The following is a 27,752-nucleotide window of genomic DNA, read 5'->3' as shown; positions in this document are numbered from 1 at the left end:
CAGTCACTGAAGAAGTCACTGCATTACTGCATAAACGATGCATTACTGTTCAGTCTCTGCTGTTACAAGATTGCTGCTGTGCTTGTGTGTTGCGTCTAAAGGTAAATCATGTTTAATAAAGTGTGTATTTATCGCAGAAAGAAAGGCTGCAGGCAGTTGCAGGCATTTATTTTGTCGAAAAATTAGAATTTATTTCTAATGTATTGTTCGTGGCTCCTTTTGTATTAAGAGGAGTTGAATCGTGGTTTTTGATGTACATGTACAGAGCCAATCTTAAGTTTGATGTTTGGCATGTATTCGACACCACTGTTAGTCGAGAGGTGCTGTCATCTCCATGGAGTTGCCCAAAGTCGCTTGATATTGTGTTTCCGCTCATCGCAGCACACAACTCCGCTTGTTTACTTCCGAGCGCTCACTCACGTGTGTGGAGGAAATGCTATTGTTTTTTATAACCGCTGCTATTGTCTTTCCAGTAGTTTAGATATAGCCCTGCGCAGCTGAAGTTCAGAGATGCTAATTAGTTTTCTTTTTCTTTGCCTTCAGTTACGGTTCCCCATTAGGTTGCGGCTCGTGTATTCCTGTATACGGGCTGCGCGCAGTCGTGATTTTGGTATAGCCGCACGCAGTTCCCCTTATGCTCAAGCATTTCTTCTGACTCATTTCTGACATGTTTCTTTTTCTGATGAAACATGTTTTTGGGACAACAAATTGATAGCCATAAATTTTGCTAGACATGTTTCTTGATCTCTTTCTGTATAGTTTATTTGTGTGTATACTGTTAGTGCGAGTGAAGTGTTTCCGAGACACAATATTGCTTGAAATAAACGTTTGCTGTATTTGTGAGTTTTCAACTATTTCCTACCACTGGAAACTGCAATGGAAAAAAAAAAAAAAAGGCCACAGGGGCACTTGAAAAAATTAAACCCTCAAAGGGTCAACAAAACCCAGTTTTTCACTCTGCTGCTCTTACACAGCACAGAGTATAATGTGGCGATGTTCACTGTATATCACTGCCTCTTGAAGGTACAGGAGGCTTAGTCCAAGCTGTATGCAACTTTAGTGACTAGACTCTGTCGCTAAAATTTGACTTGGACACATTCAGCAAATGCTAGATATCATGGAGTTTCGTACAAAAATTACTAGAGGGAACTCAGGCTGGCACTGGTGTCTATGGAATCTGTAAACACGATGGTTCAGCCAGATAGGAAAAATTGGCCGCAGTACATTGATTTGCCTAAACTTCATCCTTCCGATTTCAGACGTCTTTGTGACATTGTAAATTGATTATTTTCAACAAAATATTGCATTCTAGTGCAACAATGTGCATTAATTATGCACATGGGAAGAGACTGATTGCCTGCTGTGTTTAGAAAACTATTGAGTGCTTGGAAATTTAGAAATATACAGCATAATATAGCCGATCCCAAATATATCAGTCTTGAATACATTGAATTATTGTCTACGTCAAAAACGTCTCCTGGGTAATCCCATGCAGAAGTACAGCACAGTGCTGCACCCGTATCAAACTCCCATTCACCGCCACATTTGGTACATCGAACGTTGTGCTGCGCTACGCTCTTGCAAGTGCGCTTCTCCTTAAGGGCCACAATCACTTCCCACGCCGTCAGAAATATTCAATGCCAACGGAATGGCACGGTTTTGAGAGGTACATTGAAGTTTCGAGAAGACATTGAATCTAAAGGGCAGTACTACTACATGACATGATGGAAAAATTAGTAAGGTGTGTAATGGTTTTACTCGCTGCAAATATGGATGGCTTGTGCAAACTGCAGCTGTCTGTTACTGGCAAAAGCATATATCTGCGCTGCTTCAAGAATGCGAAAGGCCTCGCGGTCCTGATGTGTGTTCCATGACAAAGCGTGTGGATGACGCTCGTATCTTTTCACTGTGTGACTCTAGGCATGGGATGCTGAACTGGAGATGCCTGTGCTGCCGGGTTTGTCTCGTAGCCCTGGACTATCAGTGAACAGCATTTTAGGTTTCCGCAAGCTGTTTCCGCAATTTTTGTAGGAAACTCTGTGCTAGATACCACTTCCACCACATCTCAGTGTCACTTGCAGTGAAGCGACGAAGTGCATACTTTGTTTTGTTTGCTTCTCTTCTGCTTTATTTTTTTTACATAGGCTGTTAATTGTTAAACATGCAGGTTGCGCAGGAGATCAGGGAGGTTAAGAACGAGCTCAAGAAGGCCAAGGCACTGCTCCAAATGGAAGAACTCAAGTGTCGCAAGAGAGTTCTCCGACGGCTTGGCTACTCGACGGCTGCCGATGTCATGGAGATCAAGGGCAAGGTTGCGTGTGAAGTCAGCAGGTGGGCTTGTGTACTCAGCGAATCCGCGTGCCTGTGTAGTCCGTGAAATGGTCTGTTCGAGTACTTCCACCAAACTTGGATGTAGATCAGCGTGGCATAGTGCCAACGAAGACCAACAAAGCGTGAAGAGGATAACAGAAGCTGTGTTATGTAACGACTCCATCAATTTATTGTGTCATTGTGTGGTGCAACAGGTGATAAGTAATGAATAGAATTGAAGGGAAAGAATCCTTGCATAACACGGCCCCGATTTGTGATCATGACCGTAATGTCAAAAGCGGCATCCTTGTTACTGCCAATGCTGTGCAGAGATCCCTCTTCCAACTTTTCTCCGACAGTGCTCATCCCATGTCAGCAGTAGTTGAGTTTATGGGTGCAACTCCTGACCCTGGTAGTCACATAACAGCAGGGATGGAATGTAAATGTGCAATTGAAATATTCATGCACGTTAAAGAACCCCAAGCAGCCATCATAAATCGGAGCTCCACCCGCCGTAGTGACTCAGTGGCCTGTGGCATTCTGCCGCCTGGCGCAAGATTGCAGGTTCAGTTCTCGGGTAGCGGAGCTGCGTTTCGCTGGAGGCAGAATGCACTTTGATTTAGGTTCCACATTAAGGACCATAGGCACTTATTGACCCAGAGCCTTCCACGATGGCGTCCTTTATAGCCCACTGTGCAGTAGTGGGACATTTAAATCTTTGGATCAAATCCACCGAGGCCTCTGCCACCTACATTTCCTAACTGATCTGACAACTTGTCAACCTGTCAAGAAAAAATTTATTTCTTCTTGCTCCCATGCCTACCCAATCCAATGGTACTAGTGTGCACCTTTGATTAAGGGAAAAAAGATGGAGATTACTTGCAGCAAGTTATGGAGGGGAATCAGGCAGGACAATGTAAAGACAACAGACACAGCGCTGAGAGGGTGGAGTTTGTCATAACTTCATCCTGTCTGAAGCGCTGTTTGATTCCCTTCTAATAATGCATCAACCAGCCCAGTTTAGCACACTCTTGCAAGTTATTGAAGACCTCAGCCAACAAATTCAAAGAGTGGGTTTGAAAATTAATATGCAGAATACTAGGGTAATCTTCAGTAGCCTGGCAAGAGAACAAAAGTTTGTGAATTTGCAGTCAGCCTCGAGAAGGAGTATGTTTATCTGGGTCAATTACTCTCGGGAAACCTTGATCATGGGAAGGAAATTTACAGAATAAAAATGGCTTGGAGCGCCTACAGTGAGCATTACCAAGTCACGAACAACAGGTTATCGATGTCCTTGAAAAGAGAAGTGCATAATCATTGCAGTCACCTGCACTAACGTACGGGGCAGAAACTCATTGGTTAGCAAAGAAGCTTGAGAAGTTGAGGACCACTGATGAGCGATGGAATGAAAGACGATAGGTGTAATGTTTAAAAATGGGAAGACAAAGAAATTATTATGAATTAGAAAGCAAGCAGTGGTAGCTGATATTCTAGTTAAGATTAACAGGAAGAAATGGAGTCAGGCAGGTCATGTAATGTGCAAAACAAATAACTGGCGTTCTACCAGAGTTGTGCAGCTGAGGATGGCAGAAAATTGGGTGGTGTGATGAAATTAGGAAAATTGCAGGCATAAGGTGGGGTGCAGGTGGCGCAAGAAGGGTTAATTGGAGATCGCTGGGACAGGCCTTTGACTGGTGGTTGATATAAAATAAACATGATGATGGTTCTGTGCCTCAAGTGTTAAGCCCAACTTCATTGTTTTTTGTCAATATGAGCTCTAGTGTACTCCTCGTGAGTCACGGACTACTGTCGCAGGTTAGAGAGCTGACCTTTGATAGTGCCTATAGTGCACTAGTAGCCCGACTGTAGGTTGATCTTATGGATTGCAAAGGATTAGTATCTGTGATTTGCTTCTGCGCTTGAGCGTGATGCATTTCATGCAACTTGACTGCACCTAAAGGGTACCATTGCATTACCCTAGTTTTGCCTCCAAGCTTATTCTTAGACTTCTCCATTGCTGTGCAGTGCTGATGAACTGCTTGTCACGGAGATGATCTTCAACAACATGTTCAACGAGCTCAATGCGCACCAAGCAACAGCCTTGCTGAGCTGCCTGGTCTTCCAGGAGAAGTCAAACGAGATGCCCAACCTCACCGAAGAGCTGTCTGGCCCTCTGCGACAGATGCAGGTCTGTGCAAGTGTCCTTGCACATGCAGCCATTGAGGGCACAAGTGTAGTGTTGTGCTGCATTTCTTTCCAAGTTGCTTCATGCTCGCAGTAAAAAATTGCTATTCAAAAATGTCCCAGTTTAAATTGAAGTGCAAGAATTGGCAGTGATAGCAAAGTATGAGAATTACACAAAGCAAGGTCTTTAGAAATGCAGTCAAGATTCACTCACTAACTAAACACTCAAGATGTCTCACATCCTAAGACACACATGTACAGAGTTCACTTGATGACTACGAGCACTCGCCGTCAGAACGTTGGTCCTATGAGCTGCCCCGGCAGTGGGGAGTGCACATGCTTGTTCGAAAGCAAACATTCCATGCTGCCACTCCCTTCACCATTATAAACTGTGTGTTCTGTATTCTGTGAGCTTGTGGTGCTTCGTTACCATGCCTCACAATACAAGGCAGGGCTATGTTGAGCCAATATGGTGGCCGCATGGAAATCGACCTTGGATAAAATTGAACACATAGAATGCACTTGCATTGCACAATGTTCAGGTTATACTATTGAATATTGGTACTTGCTAAAGCTTATTGACATAAATTGTTGTAGAAACTGCATTAGGTGTTTTCTCTCTTGTCACCTGCACCATTATTTTCTTTCGCCGCTGTATTGGTGTGCAGTTGTAGTTTTAAGCTGTCTCCACTTCAGACCTCAGACCTCAGAACTGTTAATGACAACACGCCGAAGAGTTGTTGGGACTCTTGAGCATTGTACGGCACTTTCTCCAGTTCAGTGCCATTGTCTCGCTCTAGGGCGAGCATTGTTGCATTGTCTACCTACAGAGGGAGCAGATTTCGGGAACCTCTATGCAAGCCTCAGAACTACTCACAGTAAAGCACATATGTGTTACCAGTGACAGTCCAGAGGACTGTACAGATATGCGTGATGTGTAGGCACCACACTTTCAATGGTGCAACCCTTGTAAACTTGGTTTGCTGTTGGCTTTGCCACAGGACATAGCACGGAGGATAGCACGGGTGACCAAGGATGCTAAGCTGTGCATAGACGAGGACACCTACGTCAACTCGTTCAAGCCGCATTTGATGGACGTCATCTACTCCTGGAGCAAGGGAGCCACCTTTGCACAAGTCTGCCGCATGACGGACGTCTTTGAAGGTTAGCACTTATGCACTGGTGGAAGAGCCCCTTTTAGTTCATAATCTTAACAGAATGGGTGGTGTCCAAAACATACCAGCACAACATAGTTCGAGCTCCTGCAATTACTTCCGACTCCTGCTGCACATAAAAAGCATGGCCTTTGAGATTAGCTTCTATTACTCTAAGAAAGCTGTTGCTGAAAGGTGCAATCTGGACACCACCTGTATAATGCACTGGCAATATAAATTCTGGAACCTAGAGCTCGAAATGAGTTGAGAGAGGCATCTCTATGTCACATAGTGTTATATATAAACAATTGATGTTACAAGAATACACACGGGATATGTAGGTGCACTGGAGTGTATTCAAATATAGTCTCTTGCAGCAAGATTTGTTCTGGGGATGTATGACCAGTTTGAAGTATTCATGACACGGAACGAGACCTTAAATGGCGCTAGCTGAGGAAACGAAGACGAAGTCTCCAACTTGAACTTTTTAATTCAATTTACAATGAAGCCTTACTTGGCTCTTAAAAGTTAACTCCAAAGCAGCCCGCTGTGCCTCCCAGTACTGACAACAAAATTTAGGTTCCAACTTGCACCTCCGGGACAGAGAATATTCGTCTATCGCCAGGATCGGTGGAACAGTGGAATAAGTTACCAGCAGAAGTGGTTGGCTGCAAGACTGCCGACTCATTTTATGATAGTACTTTGCGCCTCCTGCAAGAATGCCAAGAGCATATAGACAGCTATTGCTATGTGAGCTCACTTGCATTGCTCAAAGCAGAATTTTTTTTTTTCCTGGTTACTTAATGGTTACTGTGGCTTTTCTGTAACAAGCTCACACATTTTACCTATGGAAAAACAAATACAGTGGAATCTCGATGATACGATCATGGCTAATACGAATATCCGGATGATACAAATTTTTCTGCGGTCCCGGCCGAGCCCCATTACTTTGCAACGTGTTAAAAAAACGGTTGTTACGAATCGATTTTCGACCCGCGTCGGTTGATACGAATAAACGCCGCCCCACCAACGGCCGCGAAAGAGAACAGCGCGCAGTCACGCGCTTTCTCCCTTTCTCTTTTGGTGCGGACGCGATGCCGGACAGCGCGGAGGCCGCGACTGGACGCGAAGAGTTCGAAGCGGTGGCGCTTTTGTTGCTTTTCCTCCTTTTCCGCGTGCCATCGGACGGAGTGGCTGCCGTGCTTCGGGCCGTGTTCTTTGAGTTTGCCCATTTTGCCTAGTCGCAGCGAGCTATGTCTACCGAGATACGATCTCGGCTGATTCGCGCGGCCGTAAGCCGAGGCGCGGGAGCCTCCGTTGGCGCGTCTTCCGTCGGCTGCGTTATCGATGCCGATGGCACAAGGCGATTGTCGGTTTCGCTGCTGGAGTCACACGGTGCAAGATAGCGTGGCACGTAATCCACGGTGCAAGGTTGCACTCGTTCAGTCCAGTGCTCCTCCGCTTCTCCCACTAATCGCCGTACTTTTCTTGCCGTAGGAGGGCTTCCGTATTCCGAAGGCGTGCTTCGTCCGAAGTTCATTCGCCATCATCGCTCCATCACTAACCTGGGAGCTCTCAGTAATCCGAATTCTATGTGTCAAGTGAAGACGCCGGCGTGGTTTACGAAGCAGACAACTGCGGTTGCCATCTTGCCCCTGCCAGAGCAGCAACCACTGGAGAGACGCCTTTCAGCACGGCAGCCAATCGGAGGCCCGCTTTCATCAGAGTGACTACCTATCGTGTGACTACCTATCGCAGACCCGCGCTTCTTTTGTTTTTGTGCGTTTGTTACAAGATGGCGACGACGGACAAATTGAGAAGCGGAACGGCGAAACTTTGAACTTTCGAACGATACCAAGATAGCGGCGCTCGGTGGCGGGAAATACGAGATATGGCTCCGTGAACTACGGTGATTTTGCGCAATTTAAAGCTGTTTTCTCGCCCTGCACACTGACGAATTAAACTTTTTCGGGCACTTTTAGTGCGTTTTCAGCCAAACCATTTTGATGCAGCGTAGATTAGGCGTTGCAGATACCCAAACGCGTGGTTTTCAAAAATGTATTTTTCTCGCGATTTTCGCGATCTGATCCCCGCATCCCCCCTTAATTTAGCTAGTTTTAATTGTGTTTCGATGATGCGAATTTCGGCTAATACGAATATTTTTCGTGACCCCGTGAGATTCGTATCGTCGAGATTCCACTGTATATAACTTGAAAAGGCCTTTCAATGTTTTTACAATGAAATCCAATACTTTTAGGTGCAATTAAAGGGAAAAAATAAAGGTTTTACATGAAGTTAAAAAGTGCACCTAGGCCTCCTTGAGTGGTGTCAGATGATTTGGTTCATTGTAGTATTGCCTTTATAGGCCAATTATTGCCTGTGCAATATTAATTGTAAAAATTTTTGATGGTACCTTTCAGGGAGCATAATTAGATGTATGCGGAGGCTGGAGGAATTGCTACGGCAGATCATCCAGGCTGCAAAGTGCATAGGAAACACAGAACTGGAAAACAAGTTTTCAGAAGGTAAGTGTTGTGATGTCCACATGGCGTGAATGAATATTTTTTATTTTTTTTGTACTTCATTAGTGGTCAGATTGGCTGATCACTGTTGCAGCATGTAATGACACAGAAAAAGTGGTCTATTTGATAAACCCTTCAGCAGTCTCACTTCATGACAAGTTGTCTTTAGCAGTGGGTAGTAGTATCCTAGTAATCAATCTGTAGAGTAAACCATGTAGACCAATTTACCTTTTGGTCGCAAACGTCTCTGTGGAGATTTGGTTCTTAGTTAAGTCTGGTTTGAAAGGCAATATAGTTTTGTTCCACAAGAAACATAAAATGAAACATTTCAGGCAGAATTTTGGGCAATCTCAAAGACAGTTGTTTGGATGATCTGTTAAGAATAGCTGTGCCTGAGGGGTATAAGCCTGGGCTTGTTGGTAAGGCATATTTCACTGAACAGCGCAGAAAAGACACATAAGTAGTGTGTTGTAAGTCACTCGTCGTCTCTGCTTATTTGTCCTCTTTTCCACACTGTTCAGTGAAGCTGTGCCTGCTTTTCACTTAGTATTAGCGCAGTAACATTGCAACTCTTTAGTATGGCTTGCAATTTTTGTATTGTGATTGGATAGTGTGACCAGCTATGTCTTGGTGTAAATGTGCACTCTGAACACACAAGCTGCAATGAAGGAGTCTTGTGTTTGAATTCATAGCTCTGTAACTGTTCAAAGACAGCTTTCTCTTCTTCCTTTTTTTTTCTTACAACATGCAAAGTATTTTTCATCTTTCTGGAATTTGACCCGGTAATGCTCACAGTTCCACATCAAGAAAAATTAGAAGAACTTGCTCACCTTTATTTCTGGCCATGGAGAGTACATTTGTACAAGAAAGCTCAAGGAACCATTATTTGAGTAAAACCTTAACTACAAGAGTAGTTAATAATTGTTTTGCTGAGCTATAAACAACTGAAACATCACTCCAGTATATATAAGAAAAACGCTGCTATAGACTGTGCATTGTTTCCCATGTTTAAATCATAATCCTGAAGCACATGGCAGCTGCATTTTGATGGGGGTGAAATGCGAAAACGCCCATGTACTTAGATTTAGGTGCACGTTAAAGAACCCCAGGTGGTCAAAATTTCCGGATCCCCCACTATGGCGTGCCTCATAATCAGATCGTGGTTTTGGCACATAAAACCCCATAATTTTTTTAACTCAGCATAGCATAAATGAATGCTGGGAAAAAGAAAAAAAAAAGGGGGACAAAAATATTTATACAGGTAAACACCGTGGTGTGTTTAGCGTGTGTGCCATGTTTTAATCTCTTGTATGATGTGACCTCGTTCTGTGTTTCAGCCGTCAAGCTCATCAAGAGGGACATTGTGTTTGCAGCCAGCTTGTACCTATAGTGACGACGTCTGCCGGGGAAAGTGAACCGAGCGTACTTTTAATAACCTGTAAATCTATACAATAAAACGAATACGCTACATGGACAAGCGGAGCGTGGCTTTTAGTGTGGCTGCGGCACATGACCGTCGACGTAGAAGTTGCGTGTCGCCATTGGCAATGTCACCTCCAGCCCTTCCAAGTCCTTGGTCAGCACAATCTGGCATCCTGTAAATAAACGCTTGCCTCCTTTACCAGGCTAAGAAACCAAAGTCGTCTTGGATTGTTTCCTTTCTTATCTGCATACAGTCGTGACTCTACCCTGCCTCACCACTATTTTTGGCAGGATCAACAGAAATAGAATTAATGTAGTTGTGTGTTTATTCAGCCATAGGAGAGATGGCATGCCATTTACATCTCAAAAAACAATTGAACAGATTGCTTGGGTCACTCTTCTGCAATTAAAAGCAACAAACATATAAAGGGTTCCTTTTTTCGAGAATTGGTGGCTCAGTAGCAGCGTAGGCCTAACCCTAATCACATAGGACATTTTTTATAGCGATTGAGCACAATCGAAAGTGGCCCGTGTGACACCCTACGTATTAGTAGCTGTGGCATTTTGCTGCTGGGCACAAAGTCACAGGTTCGATTTTTAGTCGTGACAGCCACATACTTCGCCGAAGTTTCGGGACATGCTAAAAGAACCACACCTGATCAAAATTGACACAGAATCTCTTGCTACTGCTTGCCTCCTGGCCAAACTACCACTCTGCGTCATAAAAACCCTACTATTATTGGTCACTGATTGTAAGTAAGGAACCCGAATGTGCAGCTCCATCCTTCCTGACTTGGTCAGCAATGATACCCCACTTTATTTGTACCATGGTGCATTTACCTGATGAGCTTTAATCAAACCCCTCAGGAAAAAAAATTTTGTCACGTCTTTGTAGGACTATACAAGATTGCACTCGTGGAGTTTCTAGGACATACGAAATGTATGCACAACAGCTAAATAGCAGAGACAATACGTGTTGCATGTAGCTCAACTGCCGTTTAGGAAGAAACCGAGGTGGAAAATTTTTCATATAATTGGAAGAGATGTGGTTTAAAGCAAGTTTAGCATATTATTTTCCATCTTCTATGTAGGGTAAGCTGTTTAATATGCGAAAGTGCCGTGTGCAAGGATCTCTACGCACAAGCCTTCTTACCAAGCCTGGAGTTCTCCTTGAGGAATGGCGCCAGGTCCAGGAGGTCCTCCTCTCTGAAGGCAAAGCAGTGACGAGATTAATTTATTTCGCGCTTTAACCGCTTTTCTGTTTGAAACTACATGCAGTAGGTAGAGGCGGGACTTACTTTTCATCGGGCTCTGGTAGCCTGTCGTAGTAATCCTCCCTCACGTACACGTGACAAGTCGTGCACGCCAGAGAAGCTTCGCAAGCACCTGCGATGGTGAGAACAACTCCAGCGTGAACATATCCCGAACGCTATCGCCTCGCACAATGCGCGTGCAAGAACGGAGCACGTATGGAGAAAGGCGAAACATAAATTGCACAACGGCCCACGACCTAGTTATCGTACCTTCCATCTCGACGCCGTAGCGATGAGCTAAATACATCAGGTTGTCACCAACCTTCCCCCGTACTGGCACTTTCGATCCATCCTTTCTTACGTAGGTAATATTGACCCTGCAGTGAAAAATCGCACGCACAGTAAGCACCACACTAGTGAATGTGGTGCAAAAAAGAGAAGTACCGTTAGCAGTCCCTACAAACTCACACTTCGTCATCAGACTTGGGATCCTTCCATTCGTAGCGCACTTCGCAGCGATACTCTGAAAAGGTAGGCGCACGCAGACAGGACTGAGAATGAGTAGAACTTCCAAGCGTGAAGTAAAGTTTATGAAACTACTAAAGTTTTTGCTCACTGTTTCCCGTACGCAACCACCTTTGCGCCTGTAAGGGAGCTGATCTCAACTGCCCTGGATGCAAGAGGGAAACGCTGACAGGCATAGATATGTGTCTAATAACACTACAACTGATAAGTGCCACATATTTATTAGCCAGGTAAATCATGCTGCCTTTGCTTCATCGCCGAACTTGTTACAAATCAGCTGCTCTTTGCTCCATGTTTGATGCTTGTGGGCGCAGCCATATTGGATTGCAGATCCGCGGCAAATAGTAATTTTCGGGCTTTACTTAAAATAAAGATATGTTTGTTAAATTAACTAAACGTATTTTAATTATTTATGTATCAAACAACTAGAAAGAGTACGTTTTTATTAAAAATTATTATTTTGCTACAGGCCAATCACGTTACTGCTTTGCCTTCACCGCCCATTAATGGCAGACGCCGTCGGACGCAAGGTGTCGGACATGCGGCAGTCGGGCGGCTTGTGTGATCTTGTGTTGTGGTGGTGGTCAGGTCGCGTTTGTGGAGCCGCCGTGGTGGCCTTGTTGGTGTGCGACCTGGCACAATGAATCGACTACAGCGGACAGCGACGGTTACCTGACGAAGTTGTCGCCTGCTCGGGCTCATCTTCACCGAGCCTCCGAAGAGGGCTTGCAGCGCGGGGTTCTCCGTGCGTGTGTGTGTTTGTTGACCCCCGCTAGGAGGAACATGGCGGCGGGTTCTTCCGAATTTCGGGACCTCCGGAGAATCGCCGCTCTCTACTGCGTCGTCTTCGTTTTTGTAGTGTGCCTCGACTGTGTGCGTTGTGCCGCTGGCGGCGACGCCAAGCCCTCGATAAAACTGTTCGGGAACATTGGCAAGTTCGCGAACCGCTCGGGAGTGCACGAGTTTCTCAAGAGCAACTTGTTTCTCGCGTCGCTCGCCAAGGAGTCTTCGGTCGCCGCCGGGGCGGAAAGTGCGGCCTCGGATCGACAAGATGCGATCGCGGACAGCATATATCTGCAAGTGGAAGCGCGTTCGCTGGGATCTCACCTTCGCAAGATCAGCAACGAGGAGCTGGGTGTCACGGCTATGCAGGTGAGCGACCCTCAGACATGTCGTCTAGCGGTGCCAGGTTTTGTTTTTCTAGAAGCGACAAACAAGCAAAACATTACGGTCGCGCCGTGAGCTACCAACTTCCGTACACACACGCACGGCTGTTCTTTTGCGAAGCTGCACCGGGCGTTGTTGCTTTTGCTGCTACAAAAACGCTATGAGGAACCAGTGCTGTGTTGGATACGATTTCGTTCGCCAGCGTGGGCGGCGTTTTCAGGCTCGGGTACGCATATCGTACGCGGCACCTGACAAGCGGCGCGCGGTGCCGGCAATTTCCTGAATGGAGTCGATTACTGCTCGCGGTGCGGATGCTGCGTCGAGTCTCATATTTCTTTCGTTGTTGGCGTCGTTCGTGTGGCTGTCGTTCTTTTTCTCTCCCGGGCTTCGCTGCCGTAGCACTTATTGATTGGAAAGGCGAGGCCGCTTCGACGCGTAAGGTCACGTTTTCGCGCTTCTAGCAGCGTACGTGCCGGGTGCTCTTTGATTATGCTATGTTTTCTGTCTATTTTTGCCTCCAGTCGTGCTTCGAATGCTACGTGACGCCTGTCGTTCATACCCCGGAGCTGATCATAGATGCCGGTTATATCGATGCACTTTCGGAAACGACCTTACTGGCACGCCGGTTGTTTGAGCATCCCTGCGTCTTTTGCCGAACGACTCGAGCATTACTGACACCGCAGCTTTTCTCTTCCTTATTTCGTTCAGCAAGCGAAATGGACATCCTTTCTAAATGATGGTTTTGCCATCGCCATTATTTCATTCGTTCATCGTCAACTTCATTTCAACCTTGGAGGCCACGAAGGAAAAAGAACGTGCGATCACTGAACCACGTACGCTCTGTTTTTCGGTACCGAATTTTCCGAAAGCAAAGTCAGTCACCGATCTGCAAATTGCCTGTGTGACGGCTCAGTGCACTTGCTTATCTTGCTCTGTTTAGGGCAATTTGGGGGACAGTGCTTCGATCGATTTCAATATAGTGAAGTGACGTTTATAGCGAACAACTTTCATGTCACGATATGTTTAGCAGTACAGGTGCTTGAACGTATCGTAATTTTTTTCATCGTTCCGCACTTATCAGTCGCTACTTTATTTTATTTTTTTTATTCTTTTTATTTCCCCTGTCTAGTTGAAGCGCACTCTTGCTTTCGCTTCCCCACTGTCGCCGTTTAAAGAGCCTCGCAACTTGCGCTGTATCACTGGAGCAGGATCTTTAAATGAAGAGAATCTTGGCACCGTGTACGGTGTGTGCGCCGATGGGATTGCCAGTGCAGCGTTCGAGATGCCGGCTTCTTTATCGGCGAAAGCGCGATATCGAGGCATCCTCTCCAGCCTCACCGAGCGAACAAAAAGAGCGTGTTTGCCGACTGGGATCGTGTTGGAACTTGCCTCGCATGGCTCGGAGGGAGGCCGAAGTAATGTCAGAGGCTGGCGATGATACAGCGTGGCGATCCCAAAGATCCACCTGGAATTACTATCGCTGCATAGTCGTCCGAGTGAGAATTTTTTTGGGAAGAGCAGGTGGGCCGTGTCACGTGGTCCGTATCTCTAGGAAGACGCATAAAGGTCGCGTCCCGCAAACCCGTGTTCTGAAGTATGGCCTGTGTGTGCAACCTTGTCACTCATATCTCACTCCTCCAACCATGCATTTCATCTTCTGCTCAAAGTCTGATATTTGGCCTGTCATATATAGCCGCGTTAAAAAAACAAATATGAATGCCTGCGTGAGAAACCATTTTCATAGTTACGTACTGAAAAATGATACCCTAGAAATTCACTGACCCGGCTTTAATGTGATGTCACAGCAAAGGCCTCATGCATCTGTAGGCATGCCATAGGTTGCTCTAAGGGCAATGTCAACAGAATGTGTTGTCTGAACAGAGCATTTCAGACGGGATGGCTCAAAGCTATCAAAATGCCAAGCAGTGTTGGACCAGGTCCAAGGCAAGGATACAGTTAGTTTTCAAACCTAGTGAACTTCCCCACAACATCATCACATCACTCCACATGCTCGCACTTGCAGTCGCGGCCCGGTGTTTCATCGATAAATGTTTCTCACTGAGATGAACACCATGGCTGTATGATTTGGACAGCTATTTGTAGCATTGATGAGTCAGCTCATGCAGACCAAAATGCATCTTCTTATTCTACAGCTGTAGTTTCTACGAGTTCTTTTAGTTCTAAATAAATCCATGCATGAGTGCACCATGTCGTAAAACTCCAACACACGAAACCTTATGTGGCTCAAAGCCATGCACAAGGTTACCATGGAAGCAAAGTAATCATAGCAACAAGCCAATATGACGTCATTACATATTGTTAGCTTGCACTCGTGTGGCTTTATGTAAATGTGTTGGTTAAAGTCAAAGTGAGAAGGTGCATATTTCAAGCACCAAGAAGGTGCTATTTTCGCCAGCCTAAACAGACACTAAAGCAAAACACTGAATCACTTTAGATGGTTAAAGCGTTCTTTGCAAAATCTTTTTGTTGCTAATTTCAAAATAATAGGTTGTATATTATAAGAGAAAGTGAAGGTCAAAGTTTCAGTTTTTGAATTTCGCGCCAAATCCCCGGTGCTGGTAGCCACTGCGATGTGACAGATTTCAAAGTGCTTTTTCATATTTAGGCTGTGTTGGCTCAACAAAAGTTCCCAAAACTTGCCATGTTCAATCTTTAGCCCCCTTCAGAATGCAATGTAGTTTTTCTTTACCGTTAAAAAAATTAGCTAGGTCCCAGTAGACACTGTCAAACTTCATGTCACAGCAAGCTGGTGCGGCAACTGCGAGGAGGCATCGCCACCCGTCTTTTGTTATTGCACTTTTTCTGTCTTACCAAGCATCTTATTGTGGTCAAAGTGGTGTTTTTGATATTGTAAAAGGCTAATTTACTGATACAGAAAAATAATTTTTCTCTTTAGTGTCCCTTTAAGGCTTCCCCTTATATGCGAGAATGATATTTATGAGCAGTATATTTCTTTGTTTGAATTAAGTTTTGTAAAGCAGGCAACTTATGAATAAGCTACTCATCAATTAGAAGGAAGATAAGATGGTATCACCTTGGCCAGTTCCTCCTCACAAACATAGCCTTATAAGTACTGCAGAGCCTGCATGATGCTGACATTCATTCATTCTTCGAATGGGCGTGACAGTAGGCAACAGCTGTGGCTGAGAACAAGGCTGTTCCGAGGTAGCTAGAGGGTGGATGGGATGGCTGTGCTCCGTTTCGATATAGGCTGCAGTGTATCCATGCCTGAAGAACTCTCAGGTATGAAAATGTTCGTGGCACCTTATTTCCATATGTAGTATGGCACTCGGTGCTCTAAATTATTTAGTTTCTCAGTAGCAATCATAATGAAACAGCATTAATTACTGTCATACTTTGATATAGCAAACACAGATATAATGAATGATCTATTACAAAGTAAATCTTTTGCTTTTCTCACCAATATCTGCATGTAACGAATATATGCTTAAAGGGATTTTTGATATAACAAATGTATCTTCATGTGTGATGCGACTTCGTTATAATGAGGTTCCACTGTATTAGTTATTAAAAATAAGTATTCTTGGGTCGCATTTCACACATTCAAGAAACACCTGCAAAGCATCACGGTGCTAGACTCTCACTGCTTCGTTGTGGAGAAAAGAACCAAATAGGAGGCTGTGTGGAAGTTCTAGCATCACTCGAAAATCAGCCTGCATGTGCACTGCAATTGGAATACTCCTCCACCGTACAAGTGAATTACTTTGCTGGAGATTGCTGAAGATGTCTGCGTCTTTTTCATGTGAATTAACCGTACTTCAACGACTCCCCCTTGCACTACAATTGCAAGAACATGTGCATATCTGCGTGTTCTATGAGGGGCGCTCGTAAAGTTCATACTATCGGGTACCATAAATTTAGAGCATGTGTACCTCATAGGCATCAAAATGAGCTCATGTCTTTCTAGATTTAGTGGAGTATAAAAATCATATTCTATGTACTGCGGAACACAACTAGGGTATCAAAACAGAATAAGCAGCATCCATCAGGAGAGTTGGTTGAAGCACGGGCAGTGATCTGCTTGCTGCATTTCAAGGGATAAAAGTCTGAAAAGGTTCATGTCGTGCTGGTGGCAGTGTACAGTGACTGTCACCATACACCGCCGCCAGCTGGAAGTGTTCCCAATGGACTTTGTGAACAAGGGATCCATACAGATTTCGAAGCGTCATTTTGCTCTTACTGTGGTCAGTGAGCTGCTGCTTTTCTAGTTTTACCTGACCTGACGGTATTCCGTCAAACCCTCGACTACATCATGCTCCAAATTCATCGTAGTGATAGTATGATCTTTTTGAATGCCCCTTGTATTATAGCCACTGGAGACTCATTTCCAAATCGAATTTCTAATATCGAATGTTTTATCTGCCCCTAAGGTTAGGACTGAACACACTTGTCACAAGCACACTTTCAGCGACCATAGAAAAATACCTCTGAAATCTCTTGCACACTTATCAACTTGTGTAACACAGCCTCAGTAGAGTTTATAAATTTGAATGATCATTGGGGGTTCAGATGTCATTGCAAGCTCACATTTAACAGGGCCGCAAGTCAAGCACGAGTTTTGCAAAACCATTTCAGTCTTTCCCTTGAATGTTAGCTGTCCCTTGCATAATTGTAATTTTAAAGTGCACCCTTTAGGACAGACAGCCATAGGGCAATGAAAAATTTGCTGCTCTATGGTGTTTCCCCAGAAGAATGCTTGTTGAAGTGTTCATATATTGGTAGGCTTCATTTATTCCAGAAACAATGTTATTGGGCTAGATAACAATAAATGGTACACATTTCACCAATGTCAATTGCCTTATAGTTGCAGCTTATCACTGTTACTGAGTCTTTTAAAAGTCTTTTACCTGCTTATACACTGAATGTTGCTTACAATGGTACCGTATACAACTATATGCCACTTATGGTTATCAGCCACTTTATCAATTGCAGCATTAGCACTGATTATACAAAAGTAAACTGCACATAACAGTTCGGCATTCAAATAGTGGATGTAATGCTCAAATTTGGCTATGTAAAATGTTTATCAAAGATTGAGCATGAAATTAAAATACTGAAGCATCACTAAGCAATTTATGCTGATGTCTCTGGGTCATCGTAAGCAATACTGATCCTAAGCATGCTTCGTGATTCACTGGCATGTTATGCATTCCGAAGGACTGCTATCAGCACGTGCATATGTCAAATTACTGAATGTGATAAGTGACAGCTTCATCAAACTTTACCTGCCACAGAATCAAACACACTTGATCATTACATAACAAAACATTTCATTTAATTGTTGCTTGAGCATGTTCTCACTCTTTATTATTGTATGTGCACTTTATCCAGTGCTTGCATACAGGTTCTCGCAGATAGCCAAGGGACTTGGACACCACAAAAGGTGCACTACTCTGACACTGAGCTCTGCCGTATTAACACTCACGCTGTCCTTATTGTGTAAATATTCAATGGTGGCCAGACGCATGATTAGTCTAGGTGTAATAATAACTGGCTTTTACATTTGGAATGGGGGCATTTGTGGATGTTTTTGCAGGTATTGCACTTTGCTGTCCCAAAACCACAAATGAGAAACTCAAGAATCATTTGTTTGCATTATTTGGCTTGCTGAACATGGTAGCTATCTTAAATGGCAGCTTATTAGATTTGTCATGTCATGGCAGTGGCTTCGTATGCCTTCAGCAGATCATTTGTTGAACATCAATTGTGAGAACAAATTTGATGCTTGTTTTACTATGGTTTATATAATGGTTATAGAGCCTGATATTTAAAAGCATAGTCTTTGCCAAACACTGCCTTACGAAACAGCAGCACTCACATATCTCTTTCTTGTGCAGGGAATCTATGATGAGCTGCCATTCACCACTGACAACTTTGATGCAGCCAAGCAGCTTGACGAGGTAAGTGTATCATATTTGCGATGAAACTCGTACTGGATCAGAGTTGCATGTTTGTGGTACAGCAACACTAAGCCGAACCCTGACTTAGCATTCCAACATATCAATGTGCTTGGTGACATCTACGGTAAATGCATTGATGAAAAGTGCATTGCTTCCATACACTGTCTTCTACTTTCTGTAGCACGTGCAGCGACTCGGAGCAATCCCTAGCGGTGTAACAGGCATTGCCAAAACATGAAGTGTGGCATGATTTTCTTGCGCAATGCAATCACCATCAGATATGCCATGAACATCAGACTGCATTTGGTGTCAGTGCTTGCAAGTGCTGCCATGCCAAAGCAACGAACACACTAGCAGATCACCTGTCAGGACATGGATAGCTGGAATGTTGGCTTTACCCATAGCCAGTATTTAATTCTGGAAAGGGTAGCTGGAGAGAGTTCGGCTACTCACTACCCGTTTCTTTTTGATGAGAAATAACACCCACAAATTTTGTGGGTGTTATTTAAAAAAAAAAATCCGAGCGGGTTTGTATTTTGCCGCCGAAATGCTGCTCGGGCCAACAACTCACGCAGCTTGTATGCCCCTCGTGAGTCGTAAAGGCTGTGGCATTGGCCGCGAATACATGTTTGTTGTGTTGTACTGTTAAGGCACCACCTACGCGAACAATTACACTGGTCACTTTGTAGCTAGCAGTTTCCTTCTCTCTTTGACACACACACACGTTTTTCAGCACCATCGAGGGGGCTTCGTTGTGGATCATCATTTCGTGTGTGTAGGCGGCGGTCTTTAGCACTGCTCGACCACGCGCTGGCGCCGAGTGTTGCTGTTGCTCGTGCGTCGGTTGCGGTGTCTCTCTGGCTGTGCTCGAAGCCTCCTCCTCTGCGTCTTCGTTCTACCCTGGGGTCGGTGTGGCGCACAGCTGGGAAAAATATATATCCTCGTCGTGTGCGCGTGGCAGAGGTGGTGGAGGAGGGCTGTCTTCTTTTCTTTCTCTTTCGCCCGCCGCTTCTTCTTCTTCGTCCCCCCTCCCTGGAAGAAAGAAACTGCTTCGCTCGTCTTGGCGGTGGTGTTGTCGGGAAAGCTCGGCGCGGCGGCGGGCACCCCGTAATTTTGGGAGAGGAGGGGTGCCAACGGCGACTACTCGAAGCGGCGGCGGCGGTGATACCCCCCACCCCACCGCCCAGGCCCTCTTGACGACACGGGGTTCCCTTCTGTGTGTCTGTGGTGTGTGGATGATGAAGTCTTCCTTGCCTCATCCCGCTTTTGCTTGCTTCCTTCATTCTTTTTTTTTTAAAGACTATTTCTTTTTGTTTCGTTTCCCCTGTTTGCTATATAGCCCAGGTCGTTCCCGCTTTCTACCGGCTCGCCCTCCTCTCCCCTCTTTCCCTCACGAAATCGTCTGTTTCTTCTGGAACGCTGGGAATTTCTGTTTGAACGGAAGTTGCAGAGCCTTCCACTATGATTGCGTTTTCCTTACTTTCTTTCGTTCTTGTTCTAGAGCAACACTACCTTTCTGCTGTCATATTGTTTTGGAGGGGGGGGGGGGGGGGGGGGGATTGCGCTGCTTTCGGGAGGGTTGAGGAACGGCACTCGGCAGTCCCGGAAAGACCTGGTGCGGTGATGATGGCGCGCGGCTGCTGTTGGTCGTAGTTCGTCGAGTGCTTCGGCTACTTCACTTTTTCCTAAAGCCCCGGTCGGAGACACCACCGGCTGGGCAAAAGAGAGTAAGGAACCGGGAGAGGGAATATAATACTCCGTTGGGGAAGGGGGCCCTCTCGTCCATTCTGACTGCACAATCCTCTTCGATCGGCATCTCATTCATTCCCATTCCGCCGTCAGCTCTTCTCTGCACTACGTGGTCGCGGGCTGGATTTCTATTCTCATTTAGCGCAATACTGCGGACACCGTCGCTGCAAGCAGGGATAGCGAAACAAAAAAATAGTACAGAATCACTTATTCGAACAGTCGCACTCCGCAAACAAGAATGCACTAGCGTTGTATTATATTGCGATCAGCTGATCATCAGTTAGCTCGTTTCAATCATGCACTGGTCGTGTTAAAAAAACAAAACAAGGAAACTTGTTTATCTTTAAGGTGCGAGTAGCAGTGCCTTGCCTCGTTGATCTTCTTGCTTTCAACGGTGGGTATATTAAGAATGGTAAATTGATAGTTTCTTTTTTTCTATTCTTTAATCAGTTGGGAATGAGTTATATTTAAGGCGTTGGTAACAGGGCATTATCCTGCTGTGTACGCATCTTGTATGTGGTAATTTTCCGCCGACTTCGATGTCGTATACAGGCGCTAAGATGCGGCGCTCACTAACAAAGAAAACAGAGAAAAAGAAGAGATGGTAAGCAGTCTTACCGCATCATCTGGACGAGTCCTAGCAACGACTCTCTCTAGCGAAGCGCTCTATTCCTCGAATCGCAAATAAAGAAAAAGAAACAGTGTACCGAGCTCGTTTCGGCGCGTTTTGTTCACGCGGCTTCGAGGCGTAGGTGCGCTTTACTGCTATGGAGGAGTCCTCGTTCGGGCGATAAAACGAGCGGTGCCCGGGCAGGACCCGAAACGGAGCGAGAGCATTTCACACGTTGGCCCCGGAAGTGAGCTTTTACAAGGGCGCCGCGTCGTTCGTGCCGGTTTCAAGGCGTACTTGTCATTTGCGGCTTCCCTTTGCTTGCTCTCTCTAGTGGTCTGTAAAGTGCCAGCAAAGGGCAGCGGTGCTTTACGCGAAGATTGAAGGAAGGGGGGGGGGGGGGGGGGGGGGTAGCGTGCTTGCAATGGGTGCTTTCGCCGAAGCACTACGATCACTGATTAGAGCACAGAGTCCCATTCGCCGCCGCGCGAACAAACGCACGCGCGCGCAAATACACACGCACGTTTTTGTCGATAGCAGGCGAGGTTCCCCGTACCGGCGATTATACGACTCGCCCGTTAAAGCGGCGACTACATGGAGCGTATTTAGAGCGCATATCGGCCGTCGTCGGCGTGAGCAGCCCGCTTAGTTATCCTCGCTTTTGGCACCGTGGGCGGCGCCTGCGCCGTGCTTTTATCGGCTCTTTAGTTCAGTAAAACGCGAAAGACGTCTTATGTATGGTCCCTCACTGCTATAGCAGTGGGGTCATCGCATGGCGCGTAATTCGCGCCGGAGCCGAAAATGCGCCCGAAACATGTCCGGGCTGGTTTCTGTAACGATGGCACGCGTCGGTATATTGATGGCAATGTCAGCTAGAGCACTCGCCTGTACTACATCGGGAGCCTACAGCAACTCTACTTCGGACCACATAAGTTATGTTCGCATGAACCCGATAAATTCGGGTTGAGTCGGCTTGTCAGGGTCATGTAAAAAGTCAGTTTCGATCGATAGGTGAACCATTGATTGCGATAGCAAAATGTTAAGACAGCTATACGAAGTAAGGTAAGTATTATCAGCAGTATAAACTGATGCAAACATTCGATTGCTAACTAAATTAACAAGCACGTTGTCACGCGCGCACAGGCAAACACGAACACATCTCACTCGATGACCGCGGACATGCGCGGTCAGAACGCTGGCGTGATGAAGAGCGCTAGCAGCGGTGAGCGAGTTCCCCTTCGTACTGCTTTCTCGCTTCAACGCGAACTAGCCCAAGAACACAGCGCGCACGAAGCCATCAGATGTCTGCGGTTGGTTAGCCTTCTAACCCAGCGCAGATTGCGTCCCAAGATCCAGATGCGCTCTAACCTGCCTCCCCACCCCCCTCTTAGCGTGCGCTCCCCGCACCCCCTCGCGCTCGTGAAAAGACGGCGCGCACCCTCCTCGCCTTCCTCCCTGGCGAGCGCAAAAAGACACCGCCGCATCAAGCCACCGTCCTTCTCGTCTCACTCTCGCAAGCTTTCCGTCGCGCCTACAGCATACGGCGCGCGACCGCGATGTTATCTCGCGTGGACTTTATATGCAACATCACGGCGACGCCGACGATGATGGCAAAAATTCTCCCAAGAGTGTTCATGTAATTGCTATCGCAATAGAACGCTATAATAGCGAGTCGGGCCGAAGAGGCGCCGAGGCGAGTTCTGCCAAGCGAATTGATTCGCCCAACCCACTTGGCAAGATGCACGTAAACGCGGTTAGGTTTGGTCGGGTTGGGTCAGCTCGACCTCTCACGTGGCCCGCTCGCGTTGATGTCATGTAAACGAGACTATGGGTGGCTTTTCTTTTTTTTTTTCATGAAGTTGGAATTCTGAGTGTGAGTGCTGCCACAGAATAAACGTCGAAATGTAATGCGAGTCCCACGAATCTATTACGCTCTGGTGTATTTACGTTCCTCGATCCCTTCCCGCCACGACGACTGCGCTACGCTCACGTCTCGAGTCGGAGAAAAGTGCTGGCAGCTGCTGCTGCCTGAAACTCGCCTCCACGCGGTCGCAGTATACGCCGTGCGACCGCGACCCGACTGCAAAGCGCGGGCCTCTCGACTCGTACAATACTTGACGACGATGATTCGCGGTCTCTTAAAGGCGAGCCCCTTGTTTCGCCGGCGCGCTTCGCTTCGGCCGCGGACCGAGAGGAACGTCCTCCTCCACGCGTGGCCTCGACTGTTGCCTCCCTTCTCCGACCGTCGTTGCTTGCTGCTCGCCGAGAAACGTTGACGGGAGACGTTCTGCTTGCGGCGGCTGTTCCTGCCGCGAACAAGCGGTCTATTCATTTCGATGCTGCTCGCGTTCTAGACCTGATCTCGGACTCTCAAGCACGCTCACTCCCGCACTACACCCCGGGTTCTTTCAGTTGTACGTGTACATCGGCGGCGGTGCGTGCGTGCGTACGAACAGCACGTCGACGCTGTTCTCGCAGTGGCTTTCCATTCCGGATTTGTCTCACGTTGTAGCGTACGTCGTTGCGTACAGGGCGCTCTCCTTTTCGAAGTTCCCCCGTCTCCTTCCTGCCTCTCTCAACCTTTACTTTGGTCTTTCAACAACGCTTCTCGTTCAACAAGCGGGGGGGAGGTTGCATGTCGATGCTATCTCGCGAGCAGCTATAGCTCCGTTGAGTGTGCTCGCTGCTGCGGCCTTATCAGGAGGAGGGAGCTGCTCCAAAAAACAAGAGACGGGTCTGTGCGCTAGCATGTATACCTGCCGTGTTATAGGTGTAGTGTGGTACGGAACGTCCCTGGGAAAAAGACAACACAAACAAAAAATAGTGAGCGTCTTGTGGCGTTCTCCGCAGTCAGCCGGTGTGTACGCGCGAGGCCGCCGGTTCGAATCCCCGTCACTAAACCTCGTGAACGAAGGTCCCTGTTCTTCCTCCGCTGAATGGCGTGATGAGCTCGGATATGATGACGCTTTCCTGTCGTGGAATTGCCAGTGCGAGCCGAACTGCGGAAACGTCATTTCACGGCTCGAGAACGGTGGATCTGCCCCGCGCAAAATTGTGTACATTTCTTATTTATTTGGCGTTCGAAATTGTGCGCAGGCTTCTTTCGTGTCCTTGGAGAAGTCAGATTGTATGAATGGCTCTTAACTGCGGGCATGGTTGCCGTGAAACCCCACAATGCGCCGACTACACGGAGCGCGGCTAAAATAGGCCGGCAACACGTCCGATGGTTGAAGCTGTTTTTCGAAGCGCTTACTTGCCAGGCCAGGTGTGCAGCGATGTCTGGAGATGGAACCATACGCCGACGCGTGCAGCTCACCCACATGAAGCGTATTTGCCGCGCTGAGGCGCTTTTCACTGCTTGCTTTGCCATTTCTCAGCGTGTCCTTAGCTCTGTGACGTCGCCTAGAAAAGTCACGGCTACCATAATACACCATGCTAAGGAAGAAAATAAAATCGATAGTTGGTACTAAGCGTCGGTCGCTTGACGTCACACGGGCGTCAAGGCGTACAGACCTTCGGCTCAACAGGTGTTTCGCCTAAGTCACGGCCTGAATACGATCCATCGTCTCTATCGTCTCCATATTGCGCGTTTGAACGGGCCAAAGCGTTCCATGTAACGCGGACCGGCGTGGGTTTCAGTTTTAACCAGATGGAAGTTACTTTCGGCGAGGCGTCGGCTCTCCTATAGTCTACCTCTACGCCATGACCACGCCATATATGATTTCTAGGCCGTAATGTGTGCCGTATACGGCCACTAGTATTAAATCTGATGACCCGCGGTGTGCACATTACGGCCGCGACAGCCGCACGGTTCTCGCTCAGCGCGAAGCGAACGCACAGACGCCTCAAATACGCCGAAAATTCGGTGCATGATCCGGGTTTCCCGCGTTATTGCTATACGTTTGGCTATCGCACGTATTCTCTGACAGTGCGAATCTTTTCCCTCATTTTTTTTTTTCCTCATCCGTGAAAACTACCGTTGGGGGTTGCTTGGAGAGGCATGTCCTTCGATTACCGTGCGGTCTTTGGCCACATCTGGCCCTTGCACCAATTAACTCCAATTAACACCAATCATCATCATCATCGTGTGGTCTCGGAGGCCATCTCCTTACCTCCGAGACCACGATCACGGAGGCCAGGTCAAAACATTGGTGCATGCCGCTGAGACAGTCGGGTGCCCCGCCGGAGCGTTCGCGCACACTCGCGGGCAGCCCTTGGCGCGTACAGCACGTTGGTGGGGGGGAGGAGGCAGCACGAGGGGGACGCGGCCTCTATATCCACGACGTCTATTCAGCTCGCTGCGGCGAACCGCCGCGCCACATATCGCCCGCCTCCATGAATAGAGCCCCCGCCGCGCAACATACAGAACCACACGGGTCCACCTGAGGCGCTCCGCGAGTGGAGAAGCTTCGCGCGTCTCTCTTGGACAGAGCCTTTGGCCTCCTTTTTTTTTTTTTTTTTTTCGCCTTTCTCGTTTCTTCTTCTTCTTTACCTTCGAGCATTAGCAGCTGGTCTCGGCTCACGACTAGGACGGCGCGACAAGAATGCATCTTCCGCGGGGGCGGGACCGAGTCTGTGTGTGTGTGTACCGGCGACGAAGAAACGTTGGCCCGCGTGTTCTCTTTGTTGTTTTTCTACAGCGCCAGAGGTTTTAGAGCTCATCATCTACGCCCTTTGCCGTGTCTATCCAGTCCAGTCTTCGGTGAAACCGCACAGGCAGGCGACGCAGAGAGTTGGCAGGTTGAAACTTTTTTTTCAGATTTTGTGTAGGAGCATGTGTGGATATGGAGCACGAAAGAGGAACACTTCACCCGGACTTTCCTAACCGTGGCTGCTGCTGCTGCCCTGCCGAGTAATTCACATTTTTTTAAAAAATCGCACTTCGCAAAAAAAAAAAAAAGAAAGAATTACGTGTCCGATGGTAGGATCGATCCTCGGTCCCTCAACACGGCAGCCCGAAGCTCTACCCATTAGGCCGCAGTCGGGTGCCATGGTGCCAACTAGCTCTTCGAGGGTATACTTCCGCATGTGTCACATTGCGTACGAGCGGTGCGCGGGGGCACATGCTTGCGCGTGCGCCAGTTTCCTTTATGTCAAAGACGCAGGAATGATATGGACAAATGTCTAGCATTTGATTAACCGCTTCACATAGATTCCTAGATGTGCGTTAGATTTTTTTTCTCTCTTCTCTTTTCAAGACTCTGCCATCATTCCTTCGGCGAGAGGACGTTTATTGCAAGCGGAGAAAATGAACTGCAAATATTATTTCTTTGAATTTCCTGCTCAAACCTGAGTGACGGTACAGGTGGAGCAATACGGATTTTAGTATATTTGTTTCGTATTTCTACTGTTTCGACTTCGAAAATGTTCTCGAGACTCCTGGGTTTATACTTCGGTTCAGGATAAGGCGCAAACTGTGCATTCTTTGTCGATAAACAACTAAACAGACACGAGGAGACGCTGTCAAAATTGACCGATTCCTGCCGTTTAACGTCCCAAAGCGACACTGGTGCCAATGTACGAGATACCGTGTAGTAGAGGGCTCCGGATCAATCGGGAGTTACGAGATGTGGAACCTCAAATTGAGGGAACGCTATCGGTCAGGAGTACAAAAGTACGCAGGAGGCGTGCAAAGGATTTGGGGTACGCAAAGCGGCTTGCGGGGACGCTATTTCTGAAACTCCATAAATTACGACCGGCCGGGGTCCTAGCGCACCTAAGTACCTCGCCCCCCCCCCCCCCCCCCCATCTAAACGTTCCCGCCGCGGCCGGTAGACGATGTCAAAATCCGTCATGGCGTGGCCTCCGAGATCGCATGCATCTCTGAGGCCACGGTCATGGGAATCTGATGCGGGAACTTCGCAGAAGTGTCGCCGGCCGTATCTCGTTTCTTCGGTGTTTTCTGTCTTACCGAGCCTCCACTCACGGCAACAGCTGCTTTTTTTTTTTTTTTTTGTTATTGCCAGGTTGTAGTGACAGTGCTGTTGTACAGTGTTCTAGTAGCTGTAATGTACTCGTACAGCTTGACTTAATATCCCTCTTCAGTGGCCCTTTAATCTGGATTCACTCGACTGAGCTGTGGCGTTGCGCTCAGCGCGAGGTCGCGGGCTCTATTCCCGGCGGCGGCGACCGCATTCCGATGAGTGCAGAATGCAGAAACGACAGTTAATTAAACAAAAGTTATTTTTATCACGTCAGCCAGTAATTAAGAACCGAGTTGAAAAGCGCCTGAATCCTTGAGATGTCATCAGGTCTCCAGGGAGGATATACAGCGTGCCAGCGAATGCAGTACTGACAAGAAAGACGAACACAGGCATATGTTTCGTCCGCTGGGGCGCCCCGGCCACATGGCTATATCTTCTGTGTCAATCTCAAATCAGTTCATCCGACAGCAGTTCACACCTACAAAGTTAGCCTGATGCGAGATTGCCAGAAAGAAAGCTGAGCAGTTGAAGGAAAATTCGTCCCAATCCGGGGATCTAACCTGAAACCAACGCCCTTCCGCAGCATTTTCTCTGCCACCTGGGCTAACCAGGAGGCTAGCAGATTGCATGGCAAGGCCTTGCTTCTGTACACCTTTGCCTGCATGACCACACAAACTTGTTCATGAGTATAACAGGCTAGGCTCTCTCAGAAGTATTTCTTAGAAATCCCCTGCCTCTGTATGCGCGGAGCTCGGTTTCACTGCCACCCAGCAATGTTCGTAAACAGTTCCGGGCTACAAAAAGAGTTGGGGAGTGAAGTCCTGTAGCCGCGCAAGAATGGCAAGAGAAGGAATTTGCTCTGGGACTCCCTTGTCAGTTTGCTCCGTGCCTTGTTCGACAAGAGAAAGCCGCTCGCCTTTTTCTTTCATCTCTTCAAACCGAAACATCCTCTATTTTCATTTTTTGGCCATCTCTCTCTCTCTATCTATC

At 47.0% G+C, this 27,752-nt stretch overlaps 3 protein-coding genes across 4 annotated transcripts in view; 2 read left to right on the top strand and 1 right to left on the bottom strand.

Annotated features, from left to right (window-relative positions):
- LOC119432972 (exosome RNA helicase MTR4) overlaps positions 1-9,809 on the top strand; it is a 37,337-nt gene extending 27,528 nt beyond the window's left edge. The window contains exons 22-26 of the mRNA XM_037700112.2: positions 2,168-2,331; positions 4,336-4,498; positions 5,496-5,658; positions 8,069-8,173; positions 9,508-9,809. Coding sequence (XP_037556040.1) covers positions 2,168-2,331; positions 4,336-4,498; positions 5,496-5,658; positions 8,069-8,173; positions 9,508-9,560 — 648 coding nt within the window. The 3' untranslated portion in view covers positions 9,561-9,809. The remainder of the gene's footprint in view (positions 1-2,167; positions 2,332-4,335; positions 4,499-5,495; positions 5,659-8,068; positions 8,174-9,507) is intronic.
- LOC119432974 (adrenodoxin-like protein 1, mitochondrial) lies at positions 9,578-11,704 on the bottom strand. Its single transcript, XM_037700115.2, has 6 exons — positions 11,462-11,704; positions 11,314-11,368; positions 11,116-11,222; positions 10,891-10,978; positions 10,746-10,798; positions 9,578-9,765 (listed from the first exon to the last, which is right to left on the bottom strand). Exons 1-6 carry the CDS (start codon positions 11,607-11,609, stop codon positions 9,662-9,664), a joined length of 555 nt encoding a protein of 184 aa, XP_037556043.1. The 5' UTR covers positions 11,610-11,704; the 3' UTR covers positions 9,578-9,661.
- A 122-nt stretch (positions 11,705-11,826) lies between these two features.
- Positions 11,827-27,752, top strand: part of LOC119433078 (VWFA and cache domain-containing protein 1) — a 73,321-nt gene continuing 57,395 nt past the window's right edge. For both annotated transcript variants that reach the window (XR_007464458.1, XM_037700221.2), the window contains exons 1-2: positions 11,827-12,522; positions 18,417-18,479. Coding sequence is in view for 1 of the 2 variants with exons in the window: in XM_037700221.2 (XP_037556149.1) it covers positions 12,154-12,522; positions 18,417-18,479 (432 nt within the window). In the remaining variant the exon portion in view is untranslated. The remainder of the gene's footprint in view (positions 12,523-18,416; positions 18,480-27,752) is intronic.

The sequence above is a fragment of the Dermacentor silvarum genome, chromosome 11 (assembly GCF_013339745.2).
Source record: "Dermacentor silvarum isolate Dsil-2018 chromosome 11, BIME_Dsil_1.4, whole genome shotgun sequence".
In the NCBI taxonomy this organism is placed as follows: Eukaryota; Metazoa; Arthropoda; class Arachnida; order Ixodida; family Ixodidae; genus Dermacentor; species Dermacentor silvarum.
Note: the sequence above shows the minus strand (reverse complement) of the source record. Positions and strands in the feature narration are given on the sequence as shown.